This window comes from Eupeodes corollae, chromosome 1 (assembly GCF_945859685.1).
Source record: "Eupeodes corollae chromosome 1, idEupCoro1.1, whole genome shotgun sequence".
Classification (NCBI taxonomy): Eukaryota; Metazoa; Arthropoda; class Insecta; order Diptera; family Syrphidae; genus Eupeodes; species Eupeodes corollae.
The window spans coordinates 93,236,843-93,261,082 of NC_079147.1; the positions used below are offsets into that span (position 1 = coordinate 93,236,843).

General features: G+C 35.0%; 1 protein-coding gene across 1 annotated transcript; it reads left to right on the forward strand.

Moving 5' to 3' along the window:
- The first annotated feature begins 17,800 nt into the window (after positions 1-17,800).
- On the forward strand, positions 17,801-23,158 carry LOC129941683 (zinc finger BED domain-containing protein 4-like). Its single transcript, XM_056050379.1, has 4 exons — positions 17,801-18,289; positions 20,907-21,133; positions 21,370-21,842; positions 22,427-23,158. The coding sequence occupies exons 1-4, from the start codon at positions 18,009-18,011 to the stop codon at positions 22,865-22,867; spliced, it is 1,422 nt and encodes a 473-aa protein (XP_055906354.1). The 5' UTR covers positions 17,801-18,008; the 3' UTR covers positions 22,868-23,158.
- The last annotated feature ends 1,082 nt before the right edge of the window (positions 23,159-24,240 follow it).

Here is a 24,240-nt window from a genome sequence, read left to right on the forward strand (position 1 = left end):
ATTGTACAAAGAGCTTTTCAAATCACAGAATTTGTAGAAATAAAAATATGGGTTTGTTTGAAAAATTTAATAGAAATAAGCGAAGAACAAGTTGTGCGTGGTATAACCTTAGAAAAATTCATAAGGACACTTTTGAAGCATTATCAGTTTTTTTTATTAAAGGAAATTGTACAAATGTACGGCTTAAAGAATTGCAAAAGCGTTAATTTAGCAAGAGTTCAAATAATTCAAAATCTATATAGCTCTAAAAACGTATCTTCTGGTAATTTTTTTAAGAACATGAAAAATTTTGACTCCAGTTCAATTCTACCATGTTTTAAATCATTGTTTGAAAAAATAAATAGGACAATATTCATAAGTTGATTGTGGAAAAATGCAACAGAGGCAGATTGTGTAAAGCTTAATCCAAAAAATTTTGGATGGGAGCTAAAAAATGGCCAGTTACTATCACTTTGGTTTCAAGGCGACCCAACTCCTCTAAATGTTATGGCATCATTTTAAATGAAGATGAAAATGAGCAAATAGAATATTTAAGTGATGAAGATTCTGATGACAATTGTTAAAAATTTAAAGCTAATAAAAATGTTGTAATAGGTTTATAATTTTATTTTCATTTTGTTTATACTATTTATTTTATTGTTTTTATCTTAACTATTTTATTTTTAATATTATAATTTAATATTATAATTATGTGAAATATGCAAAGTTCTTATTCCTATCTTTTGTTAAATGTATTATATCAAATTATATTATATTATATTTGTTTTTTGAAAAAATGAAGATAAATACTTCTATATTTCGTATGTGTTTTGCTTTTTTAAATACCTAATGAAGATCGAAAAATTTGATGCAGAAAATAATGCAATGTTTTGTATGTATGTTTTTAACATAAACGGTGATTTTTTAAGAGCTTGAGAACTTCTTTAAAAAAAAAACGCATAAAATTTACAAAATCTCATCGATTCTTTATTTAAAACGTTAGATTGGTCCATGACATTTACTTTTTGAAGATAATTTCATTTAAATGTTGACCGCGGCTGCGTCTTAGGTGGTCCATTCGGTAAGTCCAATTTTGGGTAACTTTTTCGAGCATTTCGGCCGGAATAGCCCGAATTTCTTCGGAAATGTTGTCTTCCAAAGCTGGAATAGTTGCTGGCTTATTTGTGTAGACTTTAGACTTGACGTAGCCCCACAAAAAATAGTCTAAAGGCGTCAAATCGCATGATCTTGGTGGCCAACTTACCGGTCCATTCCTTGAGATGAATTGTTCTCCGAAGTGAAATGGCCATAGGATCGCGAGCTGTGTGGCATGTAGCGCCATCTTGTTGAAACCACATGTCAACCAAGTTCAGTTCTTCCATTTTTGGCAACAAAAAGTTTGTTAGCATTGTACGATAGCGATCGCCATTCACCGTAACGTTGCGTCCAACAGCATCTTTGAAAAAATACCGTCCAATGATTCCACCAGCGTACAAACCACACCAAACAGTGCATTTTTCGGGATGCATGGGCAGTTCTTGAACGGCTTCTGGTTGCTCTTCACTCCAAATGCGGCAATTTTGCTTATTTACGTAGCCATTCAACCAGAAATGAGCCTCATCGCTGAACAAAATTTGTCGATAAAAAAGCGGATTTTCTGCCAACTTTTCTAGGGCCCATTCACTGAAAATTCGACGTTGTGGCAGATCGTTCGGCTTCAGTTCTTGCACGAGCTGTATTTTATACGGTTTTACACCAAGATCTTTGCGTAAAATCTTCCATGTGGTCGAATAACACAAACCCAATTGCTGCAAACGGCGACGAATCGACATTTCACGGTCTTCAGCAACACTCTCAGAAACAGACTCAAAATATTCTCTTCTGTACGCACTGTACGCATTCGTGTGGTTGGTTTAATGTCCAATAAAGTAAACTGAGTGCGAAACTTGGTCACAATCGCATTAATTGTTTGCTCACTTGGTCGATTATGTAGACCATAAATCGGACGTAAAGCGCGAAACACATTTCGAACCGAACACTGATTTTGGTAATAAAATTCAATGATTTGCAAGCGTTGCTCGTTAGTAAGTCTATTCATGATGAAATGTGAAAGCATATTGAGCATCTTTCTCTTTGACACCATGTCTGAAATCCCGCGTGATCTGTCAAATACTAATTCATGAAAATCCTAACCTCAAAAAAATCACCCTTTACATTTAGACAAATAATACCTACAGTTAAATACTGTGTTAAAATACTTGTTTTAAGTTATTTAAAAAAATTTTACCAATTCAGTTAAAGATTTTATTGAGTTGACAGTGAAACTAATCAAATCACCCTTTTTTTCTTTAATTTGAGATACAAAATTTTTAAATTTCGGTAAGTAAAAAGTTAATGTATTTTGATTTTTTGTTTCAAAAACAGCTGGATGGGTACATGTCATGCCCATCTACAATTAGTCCGCCCAACGGATTCTTAATCTAGAGAGTCTAAGCTTTCATTTGATACCTCATTTGTCTAGTCGGCGGATGAGGTAAGTTCGTACCAAAAATACCGTTTTTTGAGATGGGTGGACAAGCGGTTTGCCCGAGTTATTTTTGCCCGCCCTCCTGTTTTGAAATCTGTAAGTAATTCCCAATAGACCCGTTGTACAATTTTGCAGTGGGCTGATGAGGTAGGTATGTACCAAAAAACGGTACCGGAAGTAGCCATTTTGCCACCACAAGGCCCATCGAAAGTTAGCCCGCCCTGCAGTTTTGTATATGCAACGTCATGCTCTATCCATTTCTGGCACTCAATTCCTACCCTACGGTCGCCTCCTGGGCTATTACCTGCAAGTAATCTTTTTTCTAAAGATCTATATAATATATATATATTCATTTTTTTGTTGCTTTTTTTTGGTTTAATATTTCCCATTTTTTCATTGCACTTGATCACTATCTATATTATAATTATCTACATATTTTTTTGTTCAATTTTACAGTATAATTAAACACTAATTTTTTTACACGTCACGAAATCTCACACTACTGGTGCTGTTGTTGCTGAGGATGAGGGCACGGGGCACAGGTTGGTAGGTATATATATTTTCTTTTAGGGGTCACTGAGCAGGGATAAGTAATTTAATAATAATATTTAAATTTTAAGGTTGTTTTTTTTCGGATCCACTAGCACTAGTCCTATGGATGAAATTTGTAAAATTTTGTTTACGAACCGAAAATTCAATGTCGACGATCGCTTAAAAGTTTTTAGGGTGTACTTCAGTGGCGATTCCTCTCAGTTGGCTAGGTTGGCTGCGCCAACCCTAAAATTTCAGCTTAAAGACAAACAAATTATTTCTATAAAGACTTGAATAGGTACATAAAACAAAAAAACATTACATCCCAATGTGCTTAAATCATTATAAAACCAGCAAAACCTATATAGGAATAGAGCCATTTACTGCAACCCCTACGTGCTATATTAATCGCATACAAAGTTACTTTTTAATGCTTTGAATTTCAGTCTAGAGTTGGCGATAAAATTTGTCGCCATCAAATGACATTCAAAACTATACTATTATTCCCGATGTGCCGATATGCTATCTCATTCTATCTTTAAGAACACACCAAAAAAATATTCACAAAAGTTGGCGCTACTAATATGCGCCAACGGAACAAGTAGAAAAATGCGAGAAATGTGTGTTTCTGCTTGGTCGTTTGTAGCTAGAGAGTCTCAGTGCGAAAATCATGAACACTAGGCCAAATTGCGCGATATATCCTCTTTTTTTAATGCGATATAGGCTTATAAAAATCTGGCAAGCCTGAACCTGTGGAAAAAAATGCATTGGGATTGTAGTTGTAGCTGTGGGATATGGTTGTCTCTAGCTGTGTAGAAAACCCGAGTAAAAAATTGATGGTGTGTGCTTAGCTTACTGCTTGGTCGAATTTTTCTTGAAACTTAAATTGTAGTTTTCTCTTCAGTGGCGAAATTAATTAAAAAAAAAACTTTTAACTATCATAAATTAAATAAAACGTATTAACATTTTCGACATGAGTGGTACATTTCTTAATATTTACAAGCATTTTAAAGGCAAAAAAAGTGGTCAATGAATCTGTTTAATTTAATTTTTTTGAATTTTTTTGATAGTTCGTTATTTAAAAGTTCTTATTAGCGTGGCGATTTCATGTGGCAGTATTTTATAGGCGAATTGAACTTTTCTTTAAATTTATTATCAAAAACTTTTTTTTTAAAATAAATAAACTTTATAGGTATAGATAAAACCTACGTAACGTGTTTTAAAACATAATTCAATTGTTACAAAAAAATGGGCGTCAACGTGTTTCATGTAAGTTTTTGGCACGAGTACGATAACTTTGGCGACAAGATATAATAACGGTTTTTGGTAGAAGGGCTTAATACAAGCACTTTTTACTACGGGAGAGGGGGGTCTATCTGCCCCCGTTTAGGCGGTAGGGGTAATTTAAAAAAATTATTATTTTAAATGGAAAAAGCCAACATTCTGTTTTATTAGACTGTCTTAAATTCAAGCCAAAACTATGTGTAGTTTTTGAAAAATTTAATTTTAAACTCAAAATTTGAGTAAAAAAAGTTAAACAAAAGGTTTAAAGTGTAATTTTTATATTTTTATATATCTACCATTGTTTTTATTTCAGAATTTTCCTTTTATTTGTTTTTGATCAAAAACTGAAAACTAAATTTTTCAATAATAACTACTATTTTAATTTAATTCTTTTTTTTTTGCTTGAGTCTTATTTTGATAGTAACAATGGTAGGTGCGAGTTTGGGTGTATGCAACAGTGAGATCTGTGAGATCTTACTTAATTGTAAGTATCACCGTTATTTTTTAATTATTTTACCGCCTAAACGGGGGCAGATAGACCCCCCCTCCCATAGTAAAAAATGCTTATATTTAGCCCCTCTACCAAAAACCGTTATTATATCTTGGCGCCAAAGTTATCGTACTCGTGCCAGGGTTCTTATATTGAAAAAAAAAATATATTGGTACCTACCTACCGAGCTTAGATTTCATAATTCTAATTTCGATGATTCTTTTCACTTTTGATAAACTACACTACATACAAATAATCTATCCAAAATGATGTTAGTTGCGTACGGCAGTATTTTTCTTTGGGGTTATGCAATCTTTTACATAGTACATTACTGCTCTTAAATAAGAAAATATCATTTGATCTTTGCTGGGTTTCATAGATTATTGGGCATAGATAGTCCAGTCAACAAAATAATTTTGCTTGCAAGAAATAATGCTCTCTTGGTTATTTTTGTAAACATTCCCAAAGTCACCAGCCCAGGGCCGGAAACTGGACCTAAGAGGGGGGTAAATGTCTCCCCTTTTAACTTGTTGTGAATGCTTGTTAAACGAATCATAATAGCGGAAAAGTTAAAAGCAAGTTACTAACAAATTAAATTGCCTATAAAAAGGATATTTTTATGTTTTAGCTAGAATCATTTATAAGGGCGATGCGGGAAGTAGAAAAGTTTTTTTTCGTACCTATTAATTAATTAATATTACCTATTAATTAATTTCTGAGTTGCTGAACGGATTCTTAAAATTCTCTCAATATTTACAAGCCACAATGTCCATGCTTAGACATAAATATGCTTAACAACGTCCTTTTCCTCACACAAAGAACATCAAAAAAGAATGACTTGACCACTTGCCCATTTGCAAGGACATTTCTCATGTTTTATTTTTATATTTCTAAATCTTAGGAAGAAAAATGGATTTTGCTACAGCTGAAGCTAACAACCAAACCAAATCTTTAGTAGAAGATCTATTAGAGAAACCATTTTCAGTAAGAACATTTGCGGAACAACTATTAATAATTAAAAATGGGCGTCCTTGTCCTAAATTGGGTAGTTTAAAAACAACACATAAAGACTCTAAAAGAGAATATATACGAAGTTTTAATACAACTCAATATTCACTTTATCCGTGGTTAGCAGGGTGTGAAAACAGAATTGCACTGTTCTGTTGGCCTTGTCTACTTTTTTCCCGGATTAATTCTGTGTGGAGCACAACAGGTTTAAGAAATCTCAACACCTTGCAATCACTTCAAAAAAAGCACAAACAGACGAACACCCATTTGGAATGTGTGCTTAAGCTGGCGAGTTTTGGTGAAAACAGGATTGATGAAGCTCTTAGCTCTCAGGTTAGAAATTTAAACAGCCAACATAATCTTCAAGTAAAGAAAAATCGTGATGTCCTGAAGCGTTTAATTGACGTTACGTGTTTTCTTGCAAATCAAGAGTTACCATTTAGAGGTCATGACGAAAGCAGCTCTTCTTTGAATCGAGGAAACTATGTTGAAACTCTCAACCTGTTGAAACGTTATACGACCCTATCATAGCTCAACACTTTGAAACTGCTACAGTTTTTAAAGGGACATCAATGGCGATTCAGAATGATTTAATCAAAGCGGTTGGAGAGGTACTCAGCTCAAATATAACCAAACAATTACAACAAGCAACATTTGTTGCCATAATGCTCAATGAGACTTCAGACATCCAAATGAAGTCACAATTGTCTGTGGTTTTCCGGTATTTCCTAAATGGTAAAAATAATGAAGTTTTTGTTGGCTTTATTGATGTCAGTGCTGGACGAACTGCAGATGATTTGTTTAAATGGGTAGAAATCCTTCTTGAAAAGTACGATATCAAAAATAAGCTAGTAGCCCAGACATACGATGGAGCATCCGTAATGAGTGGGCATTTAAATGGACTTCAAGTTAAGGTCAAAGAAATTTGTCCAAGAGCTTTATTTGTTCACTGCTACGCTCACGTACTTAATTTGGTACTTTCACAAGGTTTAAGCAACATAAGGGAATGTAGAATATTCTTTAGCACCCTAAATGGTATTGCAACTTTTGCATCCCATTCCTCAAAAAGAACATTTGCACTCAAAGAATTTTTAAAAAGGAACATTCCTTCTTTAGCCACAACCAGATGGTGCCTTAGCTCTCGACATATGTCAATGTCGTGCATACTTATAGACAGGATATCTTGGAATATTTTCAAAATATATATGAAGATGAAAAAAACACTTGGGAACCGAATGACAAAATGGCAGCTTACGGATATATAAAATTCTTGACAAAATTCGAAACCGTTTTCTTATTGCATGTTAGTAGGAATGGGGGCACTGTAGTCTGAGAATTTTTTGTGGTTAGGAGCGCGTGGCAAAGAGGTCGGCAGCCTTTGTAGGTAGTGTTTGAGGCGTGGTGGTTGTGTATGTCTTATCAGCATTGACGTTTTGCGGTTAGTAGCGCGTGCCAGTGTGAGTTATAGAAATGTGTACATAATGGTGTTATCACAATATGTTTTTTTATGATTCATTGTAATTTGTGGTTTGTATTTTGTTTAATGGGTTTATATGCCTACATACATATGTGAGAAAAAAAAATGTATATTCTAGCAATGATTGCTTAAGTGTTTTATTTTAAGAAAAGCTCTAATATAGAGAACATTAATTGGGGAAGTAGAAAAAACAATATGTTTTGGTGTGAAAGATTAAGGGAAGGAGAAACATTTTGTATCTGTGAATCTGGATGGTTGTACATAAAATTTACGAATGTAATATTCTATGATGACACATTAAAATTGGTGCTACAGCCAGAATATGGAAGCGAATGCGTTTTGTTTCATATTAGAAATGGTGAGACCGTATCGCCTATTCTGAGTTTTAAGTTGCAGTTTCAATCTATGCAACATGTACGGTTTAAATGTTTAGGTGAGAATATTACTTTTCATAAAAAAAAGTAAAATGAATTGAATAAAACATAAAATTATGTTATAGGAGGGGAGTTAACACTGATTGGAACGATCACACCTCATTCGAATGCTGTAAAGAGAAAAGAGGGTGAATATCCATCGCTTTGTCCGTTTGGTGAGGCTGAATTACTTAATGAACCTCAAAAACTTAAAAAGAAAAAAGACAGTCATCGCATAGAAATAGAGACAGTTGAACGAGTTCATGACACATCATTTCAATCGAATGTATTTTAATATATACAAGATGAGATAAGAATGAAAGATGTGAGAAAGAGAGATGAATATAGATAGAATAAAAATTATATAAAATTTAAAATTTGAGTGTAATGTTTATTAGTTTATGACAAACCTTTGGAAAGCAAACATCTTTTTTTTAAAAAAAGTTGTTTTACTCATCAGTCTTATGTCTGCTTTTAATTTGTCCTTCATTAATTGCTACTTTGCCATTACCTGTGGATATAAATTTGCAACAAGCAAACATATCTGACAATCTCTCTTTTTCATTGAGTTTACCTAATAATGATACTGTGCATATAGGTTTATCGTTTCGTTTGTTAACCTTTACAAATGGTAAAAATTTGCTTAATACCACAACAACAACAACCGATACAACATCATTTCAAAATGATGCAACAGTGACTTCAACAACAGCAAGAACGGTGGTAAATACAATTTTGGAGGAGAAAAAAATAGTAACCGTAAAGGAAGCAATCGAGAGTTTTAGGCAAGACTTAATTAAAAAAGAAACTGAAATATGAGGAATTATACAAAGTAAGGATGTTTTTTATAGACATTTCAAGCTTGAGTTTGATGAAGATAAGGCACTATCATTATAGAATATTACATCCGTAAATTTTATGTCCAACCATCCAGATTCACAGATACAAAATTTTTCTCCTTCCCTTAATCTTTCACACCAAAACATATTGTTTTTTCTACTTCCCCAATTAATGTTCTCTATATTAGAGCTTTTCTTAAAATAAAACACTTAAGCAATCATTGCTAGAATATACATTTTTTTTTCTCACATATGTATGTAGGCATATAAACCCATTAAACAAAATACAAACCACAAATTACAATGAATCATAAAAAAACATATTGTGATAACACCATTACACATTTCTATAACTCACACTGGCACGCGCTCCTAACCGCAAAACATCAATACTGATAAGACATACACAACCACCACGCCTCAAACACTACCTACAAAGGCTGCCGACCTCTTTGCCACGCACTCCTAACCACAAAAAATTCCCAGGCTACAGTGCCCCCATTCCTTCTAATGTTTTTTCTAAAATTTACTCCCATTCCGAAATTCTGTTTAACGTGTTGCAAAATTCAAATCTGGACATAGTTTTTTGTGCTGGTCAAATTCAAAAATTCCATGACGTGATGAAAGTAATGCGAGCAGACGGGTTTGATCAATTTTGGCAGTATACCATCGAAATTGGTCCATTAAACGCTGATAAAAGAGCGGTTCGAAACGAAGATTTGTGTTCAAACGAAATTAAATTCAAGAAATTATTTTTCGAAGTAATTGACAACCTAAGCATGCAGGTTTCAGAGAGATTTTCATCTATTGAAATGAATGGCAAAATATATTAGAATATCGCCAAAATCAATATTTTCCTGATGATTTGATAAAAAAACTGATTGAATTCTACCCAGAAATATTTGAATTCAGTCAACTAAAAAATGAATTTACCGTATTATATGCCAACTCTACCGAAAATAAACTGTCAGAAAATACATCAACAACAGCGAAAACTTTGACTCCATATGACGTTCTTCTCTGGTTGGAGTCCAAAAATATTTCTGGAAGCTTTGAACAAGTGTATTCACTTTCAAAACTTATCTGCACTATTCCAGCTACAACCGCTTCAGTCGAACGTACTTTTTCTGCGTTGAAAAGAATAAAGACGTATCTTAGAAGCACACAAGGCCAGTAAAGATTGAGCAACTTAGCTCTTATTTCAATTGAAAAAGAAATGTTATCAGAGTTAAGAAAAATTGAAAGCTTTTATGAGCAAGTTCTTGAAATTTTTTTGAAAATAGAGCGACGACTTGATTTTTTATATAAATAAATAAGTTTTTAATTAAAAAAAATAACTGAAAAAATATATAAAATTGTTTGTTTTTATTACGTTTAGCTTTGATCAAAGTAGCCAACCCAGAACTCAAGACCAGGAATCGCCACTGGTGTACTTCTACTTTCTATTAAACGATTCTTTCGCGTACTTTTAACATTCCTTTTTTTTTTTTCTTTGTTGGCGCTCGCCCGTGTCACAACCTATTATCGAATAACTTCCTTTTTTTGCAAATTATCATTGTTTCCCATAGCCATAGTGATGCTCCGCCTCTTTTCCAACACTTTTTTTTGCATATTTTTCGTTGACATTTTTTTCGCCAACGGTCCTGTTAAGTTCACTGTGCTCTAGCGGAGGTAAGAACGGTGCATCCCATGGCCTGATGGATGAGGTGTTATTTAATATTTTATTGTTTTGCGATCGTGTTATGTTGATAATTGGGTTAACACAGTCTTGAGCGACGAATTAGACCTATTTATTATTATTATTATTATTATTATTATTATTATTATTATTATTATTATTATTATTATTATTATTATTATTATTATTATTATTATTATTATTATTATTATTATTATTATTATTATTATTATGTATTTTATATTATGATATTATTATATGTATTATCCTACAAAGCTTCTTCTTTCAGTAAGTTTTTACGAATTGAATGAAGAAGAAATGAAACCTTGTACTTTTTTATCTACGCGTCTCATGCACAGACTGTAGCCGGGCTTTCGCAATTTTCATTTTTTCAAATCCTTGCAGTGAAAAATACCTATTTTCTTTCCTTGTAAATTCTCCAATTCATACAAGTTCTTGCCTACGACCTTGGCAATCTTAGTTTTTACGAATTTTGGCCCTAGTTTCGCGCAGAACTTTTTTGAAGCGTCACTCAAGGCATAATTCCTTCTGAAGACTATAAAAACTTCGGCAAACTTGATGATATTGCTCCGCAAATTGTAGGTTTGTGCATATTTGGAGTGAACATTCGCCAATGTCTTCTTTATATAGGCGTGCAAGATATTCATCTGCGCCACTTTTGAAACAACTTCCACATTACAATTGTTAAACCCATTAATTTTGCGAGCAACTTACAGTCGGACCCATGCTCTATACAGCTTTGTTTAAACAACGCTTCATACGGCGGAATTTTTATCGCTGAATGAATCGTCGTTCGGAGGGCACTGGCTATGGACTGCAACTTGCAATACCAGTTCCTTTGATCGGTATCTATGTAGGATCTGATTGCTGCAAGTATTGACCGGTTGACTCTTTCACTGGCGTTCGCTTGCGGGGAATATGCGGCCGTTTGAACATGGTTTATCCCCAACGTTGTCATTCGCTTCCCAAACTGCTTACCATTGTCGGAGAGTATTGTTTCCGGGATCCAAAAAACGCAGAACACCTGTTATTGTAAAAACTTCAACACCGTATCTGTTGTTGCTTTGCGAAGAGCTGTTATTACCACAAACTAAGTCAACTGGTCCAGCGCAATCACAATATGCGTGTTCCCGTCTCTCGAGCGAGGATACGGACCCAAAAAGTCGATTTACAACATCTGGAAGGGCCTCTCAGCCAAAAATGCCTCAGGGTGGCATTTGGGACTTTCTTGGCTTTACAGATGTCGCACCGCCCAATGAATGCTTTCACCTAGGCTGCCATGTAAGGCCAGAAGAATTGCCGATGTAGTCGGAACAGGCCCATGCGAAGCTCTTGGTGGCTGATGAGCGAGTGTGATCAATCGTTTGGTTAGAGATTGAGGAACCCAAAGCTTCCAAACGAGGTCATCCTCTACCGTATTACCTATGCAGTGTTTGACCTTCTTATAGACACTTAAAGATCAGGTAGCTTATCTTTTTGTTCTTCGACGCTGTCTATGAGCTTGAGATATTCAGTAGATTTAAAACTAGGATCCTCAAGATCAACATGCAACACATCGCAAGGATCTGTGAACATTGAAACCCCGGAAATTATAGCATCGACTAGATGCACTCGCGAGAGCGCATCGGGTACGACATTCTGAGATCATTTTCTGTGATCAATGGTGAAATCAAATCCCTGAAGCTTTAAGGTCCATTTCGCCAAGCGACCTCTGAGATCTTTCTGATTCATAAACCATTTCAAACTTGCATGATCAGTCACAATTTTAAACGCATGCATTTCTACGTATGCGTGAAACTTCTGAACTCCCATAACAGCAGCCAGACATTCACGCTCGGTCACATTGTAGTTACGCTGGGCCGCATTGAGTTTCTGTGAGTGGTAGTAAATGAAACGTTTGTTACGACTGTCGTCTAACTGGCTCAGCACACAACCTATGCCGGAGTTGGAAGCATCACAAAGAATGATGAACTCCTTGGTGAAATCCGGATTGACTAGAAGCGGGCGGTGGTAAGTGCCGTTTTGAGTTGTTCGAAAGCTTCAAACGCCTCATCGTTGAAGATAAACTTCTTTCCCTTCTTCAGCGTATCGGTTATGGGTGCCACCAGTGAAGAGAAGTCTCTAACAAACCTCCTATAGTATCCTGCTAGTCCCAAGAAGCGTCGAACTTGTTTTGCCGTAGTGGGAGTGGGAAAATCTGAGATGGCAGTCACCTTATTTGGATCCGTCTTTAGGCAACCATCTCCAATAAGGCACTTTAAATCCTTGATGCAGTATTTCGACTTCTGGACGTTCGTTGTGAGTCCTGCTTCCTTCAGTCGACCAGCCAAAATTTTCAACAGCTCGATGTGCTCTTCGAACGTGCTTGACACGACCAACAGATCATCCAGGTATGAAAAGATTTTCTCTCGCAGTTGATGAGTTACCACTTTGTCTATCAATCTGACCATGTGTTGTGGCGTATTGCAGAGACCAAAGGACATAACGGTAAACTGCAACAGGGGCATACCGGGCACAGTAAACGCCGTCTTTTCCCGAGAAGACTTCTCCAACGGAATCTGCCAAAATGCGTCTCTCAGAAATGAAGTGCGTATCTGGAAGACGCGATAGTAGTCCTTCTATATGAGAAAGAGGATACGCATCTTTCATTGTCTTGGCATTAACTTTCCTGTAGTCTAGGCATAAGCGATTTTCGCCAGACTTTCGCACTGAGACTAAAGGAGACCTCCATGCACTGGTACTTTCCTCGATAAATCTGAGTTTAAGAATGCGATCCAATTCCTCATGTAGCAGTTTTTGTACTGCTGGTGAAATCGGGTAATGGGCTCAGCATCACCTGTGTCGATTGTATGTACTATCGAGTAGTCTTAGTAGAGGCTCTCCAAAGATATGGACCGTAGCATAAGAACGGGAATCGTCTGAACTGCATAAGGTGGTAGCTTCAATGGCTTTGTACAACTCCTTCTTTTCTCGAAACTTCTTCCTCAGCTTAGCCACTTTCTCGGAAACGACGGTATTTTGACTTCCAAAAATTCTTTTCCGGACTTCCAGATAGTTTTGAAGTATTTCGTGAAGAGGTTTCAGCGGTCTCCTAGGTGTTACGGGTGGTGTAAATTCGGGAATGGTCTTCGGTCTTGTCAGGATCTTGACAGCTGGGACTGGAGGGATTGACAACGATTTTGGTATGGATTTGCTGTTGTTAGATTCTGAAGAAGGAATGGAAGAGAGTTTTATTTAGACTCCGGGGTCTTCTCCAGAGAGCAATTACCCCGGGGCTTCAAACTGCCCTTCGACTCGTTTCCCGAGTAACGAGGACATTGTGGCGTGGTGGTGTTTTCCCATCCACACTTAAAACAGAAGAAGGCTCTCTGCGGGTCAGGGAATTTCACGAAGGAATGACCCTTACCCTTACAATTCCAACACGTGTATTTGCGATAGTCCCGCTCTGTTTTCGGATGGAATGGCTCGAGCTCGGGAGAAAATGCACTTTCTCCCTGTCTTCGGCAACCAGTTCAGATACTGCGCTTTTTCTTGTCGGTGGAACAGCTCCAGGTCTTGATCTCAGAGCTCCAGCTTCACGGTCAAGGAGATAATTTCGACCTTCCGACAGACATGAACCATATGGGTCAGGGTACGAGTATCGTAAATTAGCAACATTCCCATCTGCCTTTTGACATTTGTTCTCAGCACCTCAATGATCTCCAGATCAGATTTGGGAATCCTTAGCATGCTGTTGAGCTTCTAGATATCAGCATAGAAGTCATCGAAGGACTCGTTTTGACCCATGTGCCTGTCATACATCTTCCTTGACAGCTCGGAGTCTAATTTCAAGCTCTGGAACTGCTCGATGAGGGCATCCTTGAGTGTCAGCCATGGAACTTCCGGATTATCCTTCAGATAAACCCAGAACCATGTTTCCACTTGCCCAGTAACAAAGTGGTGGAAATTAAGGACTATTTCGTCCCAAGAAGCTTTGTTTCCGCTCTTCATCTTATCCAGCCTGAACAAAAACTCGTCACCGTCATCTTCTTTGGGTCGAATTTCAACCCCCACTTGTGGAAATTGTGGTAGCGGGTGCTCGTAGAACGGGGTGGTGGTTGCTTCTGGTAGTTCGGTTCGCAACGTGAGGTCATGTAACCGGCGCAGGAATTCATCCATATTGGAATTGTCCGCTGCTGCATTCCGTTGAGGGCGAAACTGCATCCGAGGAGAAGTTCTGCTGTGAGGAGGAGAGGAAGATTTTCGGACAGGCTTACGAGACGTCGAGAAATGGCTAGGCGCTTCACCTGAGTTCATTTGCCTGGAACCTGTTGGTGCTGCCAGCGTCTCTCGAATGATGTTGGCCATTTCATCACGAAGAGCCGTTCTTGTTCGCTCCATCTCCACAGAAAAGAACCGGAAATCTTCAGCACGACTTGCCCCGGTGAGTTCTTCTTCATTTCCTCCCAATAACTTACGTGCCCTTGGGTTAGGTACCGGTGGACGCGAACTTGTCCCATGGCCCTGAGCCAGCTAGGATTCTCCCTCCGTTGCATGTTGAGGCGGTGGTTGAGGCATGTCTTGTTGGACGCCTAAGTCCGCAAAGGAATCGGTCAGGTATTGTGACCTTAGCATCTGGCTTCGCAAGGTAGCCTTACCTTTCGACGTAGTCCTTCGTTTACGCATTTTTTCAACACAAAGCAAAAAAAAGAAAATCAAAAAGAAGGAAAGCAACCAAAGCAGAAGAGTAAGGAATGAAAAGACAAAAAACTGAAGAAAGACAAAAAAAAGAAGAGTAAAATAAGAATCAAGGAAAAAAATGTAAAAGCAGAGCTAAAAATTAAAAAATTATCATAAATCAAAATAAGAATCAAGTAAAAAATAAAAAAAATAACTATCAAGAAAAAATTCTATATTCAAAAAAAAGTAAAACCTAATACACAAAGAATTACCAGGCCACGGTAGCTTGGCATGCTTGCATTTTCACGAACTAGCTCGCCGACGACGCTGGGAGGAGGGGTTCTTGCTACCGCAGCACTGGACGGGGTTACGACTTCATGTCATCTGTAAAAAAATGGAAACCCGAACTGTCCATGGGTTAAGGAGAGTGATCCCTATAGAAGGGGAGGGTCGTTGATAGAGTTGACCCTGGGAGGATTTGCCTTTGTATTCGACGGATACCACCTTGGCTACTACAACCTCCTATTTATGTAGTAGCCCCTAACTCAATCTTTTGTTTCACCAAACACACCTTACTCCATTTGTGTCACCTCCACCCCTGTCCTAGGGTATCTAGCCATCCATCCTAGCTAGAGTTAAAAAAAAATGAACCAACCGCCTTCCCAAAACAAAAAACACAAAAACAAACTGAATATTCAGTTAAGGAAATACCATCTTCACTATTCCTTTAAAACGTTATAAACAAAAAATACAAAAATAATCTACAATAATTAAAATTCTATAAAAACTAAATGAAAACTTATTAAAAATTAAATTAAAAAATCGAATACAAAAATTAAACAAAACAATTAAATATAAAAAAAATTAAATACAAAAATTAAAATAAGCAAAAATATAAGAAAAGAAATAAGGGAATCTGGTGTCATTTATCACCATGTGGAATAAATAAAAAAATTATAAACCAATATCGGTAAAAAAAGAATTGAAAAAAGAAAATAAACTTACTTAGGCCGGGTTGCTCCTCCACCTGCAAATAATGTTTTTTCTAAAGATCTATATTTAGGGTCCACTTTTACTTTCTATTAATCGATTCTTTCGCGTACTTTTAATATTTTATATTTTTATATTTTTTTTCTTTGTTCGCGCTCGCCGTGTCACAACCTATTATCGAATAACTTCCTTTTTTTGCAAATTATCATTGTTTCCCATAGCTATGGTGATGCTCCGCCTCTTTTCCAACACTTTTTTGCATATTTTTCGTTGGCATTTTTTTTGACAACGGTCCTGTTAAGTTCACTGTGCTCTAGCGGAGGTAAGAACGGTGCATCCCATGGCCTGATAGATGAGGTGTTATTTAATATTTTATTGTTTTGCGATCGTGTTGTTATGTTTATAATTGGGTAAACACAGTCTTGAGCGACGAATTAGACCTATTTATTATTATTATCGTTATTGTTATTATTATTATTTTACGGTGCAGGGAGTCGGATCCACAGTGCCGGCCGGCGTCTGTCGGGGGTGAGTACGCGGACCCCGTGACGTCGATATACAGCGACCGCACAAAAATAATGAGAATTGATTCGATGGAAGTGGAAAGCTTGGCTCCTACGGATCAAAATGCTACAAACAAGAACAGCGGCGACCTTTATAAAAGAGTATAAAAAATTCTTCGGACTCCCCCTCCGAAGAAGGGTACATCTACAGGTCCTAAACCGCCTGAAAGGCCAAAGTCAGCAAGGCGTGGGATTTTACCGATTTCTCGAGCTGAAGTAAAAAGCAGAAGAGGAAGCCAACACTGGTGCGCTGCCGAAGGGAGTAATTAATTCTAACGACGTTTTTCTCATGGAGATGCAGAAATGCCTTAATACACTTAAGAAAATGAAGGCAACGTGCCTGAGACAAAAAAATAACAGCATAGATGTTAAAGACGGCATAGTGTCATTGGAGGAGTCTCTTAACAAAATAAAATGGTCAAAAAGAGAAAAGAACAAAACCCATGTTTGCTGCTCAAAACCGTCCACCACGAGCCAAGAACCCCCACAGCAGAGGGTTGAAGCCGGTCAGAAGAAAGTTCCTAAAATCTTTCACAACCGGGAACCAACAAAAGACCACCGTCGAATCCAATCCAAAAGGATTCCGAAAAGAAAACGAGAAAGATCTCACAAGCCGCGAAAACGGAGGACAGACAAGAAAACACACTAACCGACGAAGTCATCCCCGGTGAAGAGACTTACGCTCAAGCAACCCTCAAAGGAAAGGTCACAGACGCTGCCAAGGGAATTCTACCTGCTAACACGAAAAAGAATATAGCAACCCTCCGAGGAAAGGACACAGAAGCTGCCAAGGGAACGTTACCTGATAAGACATAATTAAAATAAAGGTAACCCCAGAGATCAAAAGTAAATCTCAACATTTTGAAAGGTCTCTTAAATTACTCTCACTTGTTGAGATTTACAAAAATGATCACTTAATAACCAGTTTACTCAATTTTTTTTTTTCGGTTTCTGAGAGAGAAACTTTTATTTTGACTTTTTTTAGGTTTTGGTTAACCGGTGACCACTTATTGCTGAGAGAAAAAAAATAAATCTCATTTGGAGATTTTTAATTTACTTTACCCGTTAGAAGGTTCTTTGTTTAGAATTTCTAAGAAATGTTTATTAAGTCATTTATCAACACCCTTTGAGCAAAGTTTATTAAAAGTGCTTAGTGATAGTGAGTGACTTAAAATGGGGCGAAGGTCAAATTATAATATTAGAAATTATTTTGATTTTAATCAAATAACAGGAAAATCAAAGTGTAATATTTGCAATTTTGATCTAAGTGGGTCACATTTAACAAATTTAAAGAGACATTTAGAACTAAAACACAAAGAATTATTAGATAACGGTATAATTCAAAATAGTGTTCAAGATACGGTGGTGGTGCCAAAAAAAAAAAAAAATTTCTATAGAGTATAATAAAGAGGATTTTATTAATTCCATTATAAAAATTGTAACTAACGATGGGAGGCCATTCAAACACTTAGATAGTGAAGGATTTAAAGAAATTGTTGGCCCAATATTTGTAGGGTTGGGTATTTCACCAATATCTTCCCATAACATCATGGAGTTTGTTGATATTAGACTCCAGTCTATTAAAGACCAAATACGAAAAATGACGAAGGGGAGAATTTTGTCCCTAAAAATTGATTGTGCGACGCGATTAGACAGATCAATTCTTGGGATAAATCTCCAATTTATTGAACTTAAAAAAGATTCGTTAAATATTTGTGTTAAAACGTTAGGTATGGTCCAACTTTTTGAGCGTCACACCGGACAACTCATAAAGGAAAAAATTTTAGAAATTCTGTCTGATTTTCAAATTGATATTAATCAGATTTATAGGTGAGTTTTAACTGTTTTTAGTAAAAATGTGTTGAGGGGTATTCTCCGTACTTAGAGAACCATAAGTTCCACAATCAAAATTTGACCTTATTTTTGTAAAAAAAAAATTATTTTATATAATTTAGCTATGTACATATATACAAACTTTAACCGAGAAATAGTAAAAATTATTTTTTTTTTTCAAAATTTTGAATTAAAAAAAAGTCAATATATGGCTTTAAAAAGGTATATCATGATATTGTAGGCAGAGAGAAAAAAACTAAAAGAGAGAACCAACTTCGACGGTTGCTCTCTTTTTGCCTACAAGCTGCGATTTGCACATAAACTTGCATAAGTATTAACTCCATGTAAAAAAATGTGGGGAACGAATACTTATGCAAGAAGATGTGCATACTCCCCACATTAAAAAAAAATGGCGTCCACCTTCGAAAAATGGCGGATGCCATGTTGTTCAGAGGTGTTCAAAGAAAATTCAATATTGTGGATGAACAATTTTTTGGTATTCTCATTGTGTTACTTTGGGAGAAATATCATTCGAATATGAAGTGAAATTAATTACTCTTGTTAGGTGCCAGAACAATTAAGATTTAGCAACAATTGTAAACTACGCATTTAGAGAAATATTAGTTAGTTATTTGAAGCCAGTTTTAATTATTAAGTCAGTAAAATAAATTAGGTGGTGCAACGGTGCAATGAGAATTAGGACCTAGAAACATAAAACTCTGAAAGCACTACAACTATTATTTGTTTTATTATTAGCTGCGTTTATGCGTTTAATTTTCGCTCATACCGTTGAAAAATGCAAAAAAAAACTCAGATTTAGTTCAATTTTCAGAGTTCATTGACTTAATTTTGGCTGCGAGATAAAACAACGCAGAAACATTGAAAACATTTTTATATACTCATCTCTTTTTTACATTCCTATTGTATTTGTGTGTACTCGTTGTTTATTTTCTTTATGGTACCGACATTTCCAAAATGCGATTTAAGTAGAGACTAAATAAGAACCGTAAACTTCTTTTGCCAATTTTCATCGCATAAGATTTGTGAATTGGCGATAAGCTATGCTTTCCACTAAGCTAGTGTGCTGTTTTTAAAGGCTTTACTACATATGTAAGCCGAAAAGTACTTTTGTACAAAAGTAAAAGTATTTGTATTCTCGCTAGGTCAGTGGTTTTGTGAGAGAATATACAAATTTGTTCTTCAACCAAAATTTAAGTCTTATGCATCATTTTTATAAGTTTTCCAGTTCTACTATTTATTTATATCTTATCTTTCAGTTATAGCGACAAGGAAAAATCTGTGAGGAAAAGTTCCAACTACAGTTTTTCTGAAAGTGCATTGTGGGTTATTCATAGATGTTTGCTAAACTTTTTAGGCTCTTCATAAATAAATGCAAATCTAAGTTAAGGGCTAAACCTGAATAACTATAAACATAGAAAATGCTGTGTTCAAGTAATTAATATCGCAGCCAAACTTCATAATTAATTTTGTTGGTGTATAAAACAGCTGAAAGACTAATTCATGACAAATAAATGTTACGTTAACACTAAGTTCCACAAAATATCGATTGATACCGCAATTACAGAAGATATGGATATTTTATATTAATATTCCCGGTAAACTGTAGACCTTTATTATTTCCACCTATTATAATTAATTCGATGTTAAATAGTTCAATGCAGTATATTGTAGATAAAACATCAGTTAAGTTATGTTAAGGTATTACTTTTGAAATAAACATAACATACATTTATAAAAAACATGTACTTGTTCGTAACAAATAAAGTCTAGTCTAAAAAGCCTTAACCTTGTTATACACTCTTTCTGAACACATCTTTTCTGGTTTTGGTTGTTAATGCCATCTATCTGTAACTCAAAGAAAGAGAAAAGAAAAACAAATTCACCACAATCTTCCGTTTTAACGTTTACCGTAATTCATTCACAAACGAAAATTGTTTGCTAGAATTAATTTGTGAAAACCAGAGAGAGAAAGAAATATCAAATGTCTCGATTCTCTCTGCTCTTCGAGGTGAAAACATTTATACACCGATACGAATTCAACACGCTATAAAAAATGAGAGTAAGAGGTTCCAAAGGGACGGAGACGAGGAAATTTGGCTCTCTCATTTAGTTTTTTCTCTCTGTTGTAGGTGATGCCGTTGATTTTTAATAATTTTTTTAGAAAAGTACCCCTTTTGCCTAAACAGGGGGAATAATACCCCTTTCTATACGATTTGTTTCTTGTCTTAACCCAACCTACAAATCCTAGTTTTCTGCAATATCATATGTGAAATACCCTGTATACGTAAAATTAAAAATAAAAATACAGAAATACTTCAAAGAACATATAATTTTATTTGTTTCTCAGTTTAAAAACAGTTACAAATAGGTACAAAATTATTAAAACTTTCTATATATGTTTTTCTTTTAATAAATCAAGATACATATTTCAATTAACAGATGTAGTACATACATATGTGCATACCAGCCAACTACATACATTTACTTTACATACCTACACAAATTATCTAAAGGCATATACTCGTAGTATAACTATTTTCCGACAATTTATTTATTTGACCTATTTTAACCCTATTGGCTTTTTGTTTTTTAGTATTACTTCAGACAACGGGAGGAACATGCTGAAAGCGGTGGAAATTCTTAATGAAACTTCCGAGATGAGTGAAGAGTTAGATCTAGGGGTAGAGGAAATTGTAGATTCCATTACACTTCCGAATATTCAATCTATACGTTGTGCGGCTCATACACTCCAGCTATGCGTTAATGACATAAATAAAGATATCAATATTTGTCAGAAAATTGAAACTGCGAGGAAGTTATGTAAAACTTTAAGAATTCCAAAAAATAGGTACTATACAAATTTGTAATTACATGCATATGTGCAATGTACTGTACATAGCACATGTTTGTTTCTATTATTTTCCTATTTGACAAATAAAAGTATAGGTACGAACGTCTTGTGAGCTCTAGATCAGGTATTGTTTTTTTTTTAAACAAAAATATTTTCAGTTCTATATTTCTGTGTCTAAAAACTATGTAAAATAACTGACCTATAGCTCAAAATCGTTCACATACTAAGTTTGGTTTTTATAATAAATTAAAGCATCTTTTAATGTCTTGTTCTATGCCCACTATATGTAGACGCATATTATTGCAATCGGATAATTGCATACCTCCACTTGACGTTTCCACCAGGTGGAATTCAACATATCGTATGTTACAAAAGTTATTAGAAATAAAATCATTCCTTATGGAACAACAGATTTTTGAAGATACGGTAGATTGGCAATGGATTCAAGAGTACGTCGAAACTTTAAAGCCTATTTGGATTGCCACACTTAAAATGCAAGAAGAACAACTTGTATTAGGTGTCTTCTTCAAAATTTGGATGGAGCTTAAACTGCATTACGAAAATGCTTCCAGTGATCTGAAAATTAAACTAAAAACAGCATTAAATGAAAGAGAAGGTTTGCTTTTAGAAAGTGTACAAATGTTGAGTGCAATTTATTTTGATCCTCGAATCAGTTTGGTATTGACTAACAACCAAAAAGCATTGGCCAAAGCTCATTTGAAAAAAATTGCAAAAAATATTTTGAATATGAAACAGGTACAAATTAAAAAATAGGGCGGGTCGAAATTCTGTTTCCAAAAGTCCTGATATTTTGGATTTTAAAAGTGAAAGTTCAAATAAGATTGCCATTACTATACAAATCTTCGTCTTTAAAATTAAATTAAAATGTTTCCAATATTTTTTTTTATCTCTGAGAATACATACCCACATTTTAATCAAAAGAAAATAATAAACAAAAATATTCAGTTTTTATTTTATGAAAATACTTTTTACTTTTTTTTAAAATATGTTTATAATTCCCATCCTCATTCAATGAGATAATAATTATTTTATTCCACCAATATCTCTTTCAACTCCTTAACTTGTGCATTAAATCTAAGTTGCATTAATAATTATGTATGTGTGCCTTACAAAATTTTGACCCAACTCTAATCAAAATGTAATATGAATTCGTTTGTTGTTGTTGTCTTTTCTGTTTGTTTCGCTCTTAAATAAAGTATAATTTCATGTAATGTAATCTTCGTATAATATTCCTTATGTAGAATATAACCTCAGTTTCTCAAGAAGCAAATCCAAGGACAAGCAACGAAAGTCCAAATACTGCAACAAGTCAAGCCAGCGATACCGATAACCCACTTTTAAACTTGTATTTAAATAGAATTGAGCAACAAGAACGGGAAGAAAATGGAACCAGTGACGTCAGTATTAACGAAACACTTACAAAATTATACGTGGACATCGAAAATTTTGATTCGGTCTACCCTCGTTTGCCTTTGGACACCAACATTCTTACATTTTTTCAAAATCTCAAACTAAAATCACCTAATATTTTTGAGATCGCTATGGTTGTACTGGGCGTTCCAGCAACGCAAGTATCAGTGGAAAGGGCGTTTTCTTCTCTAAGTTTTATACTTAGTGAAAGAAGATATAATTTAAATTCAAAAACTCTTGAGAGTTTACTTTTAGTTAGGCTTAATAATTAAGAATTAACTTTTTTTACTTTCAAAATAAAGAAAATCATATAATTTATCATTTTAACCATTTTTGATTTATTTTCTACGGAAAAGGTTTAAGGTTAACCATTTCCATTTATTTTTAGTTAAATAAGTCAACAGATAAGAGATATTTGCGAACTTAAATGATAAATCTCACACAAAGACCTAAAAAATTAATTTTTAAAAATAAATCACAGACCAAGACCAAAATGAAATTGGCGAATTAAATAAATCTCAGTGAGAAACCGATTGAAAATAAAGGTCAACGGTTATTTTTGATCTCTGGGTAACCCAACTACCAAAGCAAGCGGAAAACAGAAGAAGAAGAGAAAGAAAGAGCCTATACGGATACAAAACCTGGGAGCTATTCTTATCAAGCCGATGCACTGTGGTCCAGAATCGAATTTATTCAAGTTTCTGACATATAATAATTTGACCCAAACCCCTTATAAATCGAGTGTTGGATACCGAAACTATGTAACAACGCATTAAGTTAATGACTGTTGTAAATATTTTAGTAGTATGGCAACACCAACCATAACAAATTCTTAACATTTTACTTATTATCAAAACAAAAAGTTACACGCGTTTGCAGATTTCGTTACGCCATTGAACGTTTATCGGTGCATTTTTTTTTTTTGTAATTTCTTAATGCTTTAAATATTATACCTACTATAAAAAACAGTAAGTAAATGTTATATATTATTTTATTTATTCCGTTGTTTAGTTGCTATAGTATTTTTGATGAAAAGTTAAAATGTATCAAGTCAAAATTGCAGGTCATTGCAGGTATTACTTACTTTTGAATTAGTTAGTACATGTATTAAGAAATATAACGGGAAACAAATTTGAGTCCCCGCGTTGCCCCAGTATTTTATTTAATTTTATTTCAGAAATGGTTGCCGAAATTACGTACTTCGAATTATTTGAGGAATGGTTAAAATTCAAAAATTTAACTAGCGCTAAATGTGTAAGATCATTAAAATTGCATATTTACAACAAGCACCTGAAAACCGAAGGTATTGAAAGTAAGTTGGAAAATTTTGTAAAAAATGTTGAATCTCGTTGGAAAAAACCAAATAACTACTGACTTAGATTTTTGAAACTCAACAAAACATGGCTTGAAACCAGAATGAAATTGTCTGTTAATGAGGGTGTGGATAGTCAACCTGGACCATCAATAGCTTGAAGGCCATCAAAAAATTTCCTTGATGCTGGTATTAGATGTCAACAAAAAAAAAGTACAAAATATGGTTGATAATAATTCTTTGGAAGAACTTTCACGGGCAACGCAACTGCGTTATGGAAGAGTGGTAAGCGAGATGCCGCTCATGTTGTTAAAGAAGCTGTTGAAGAATCAA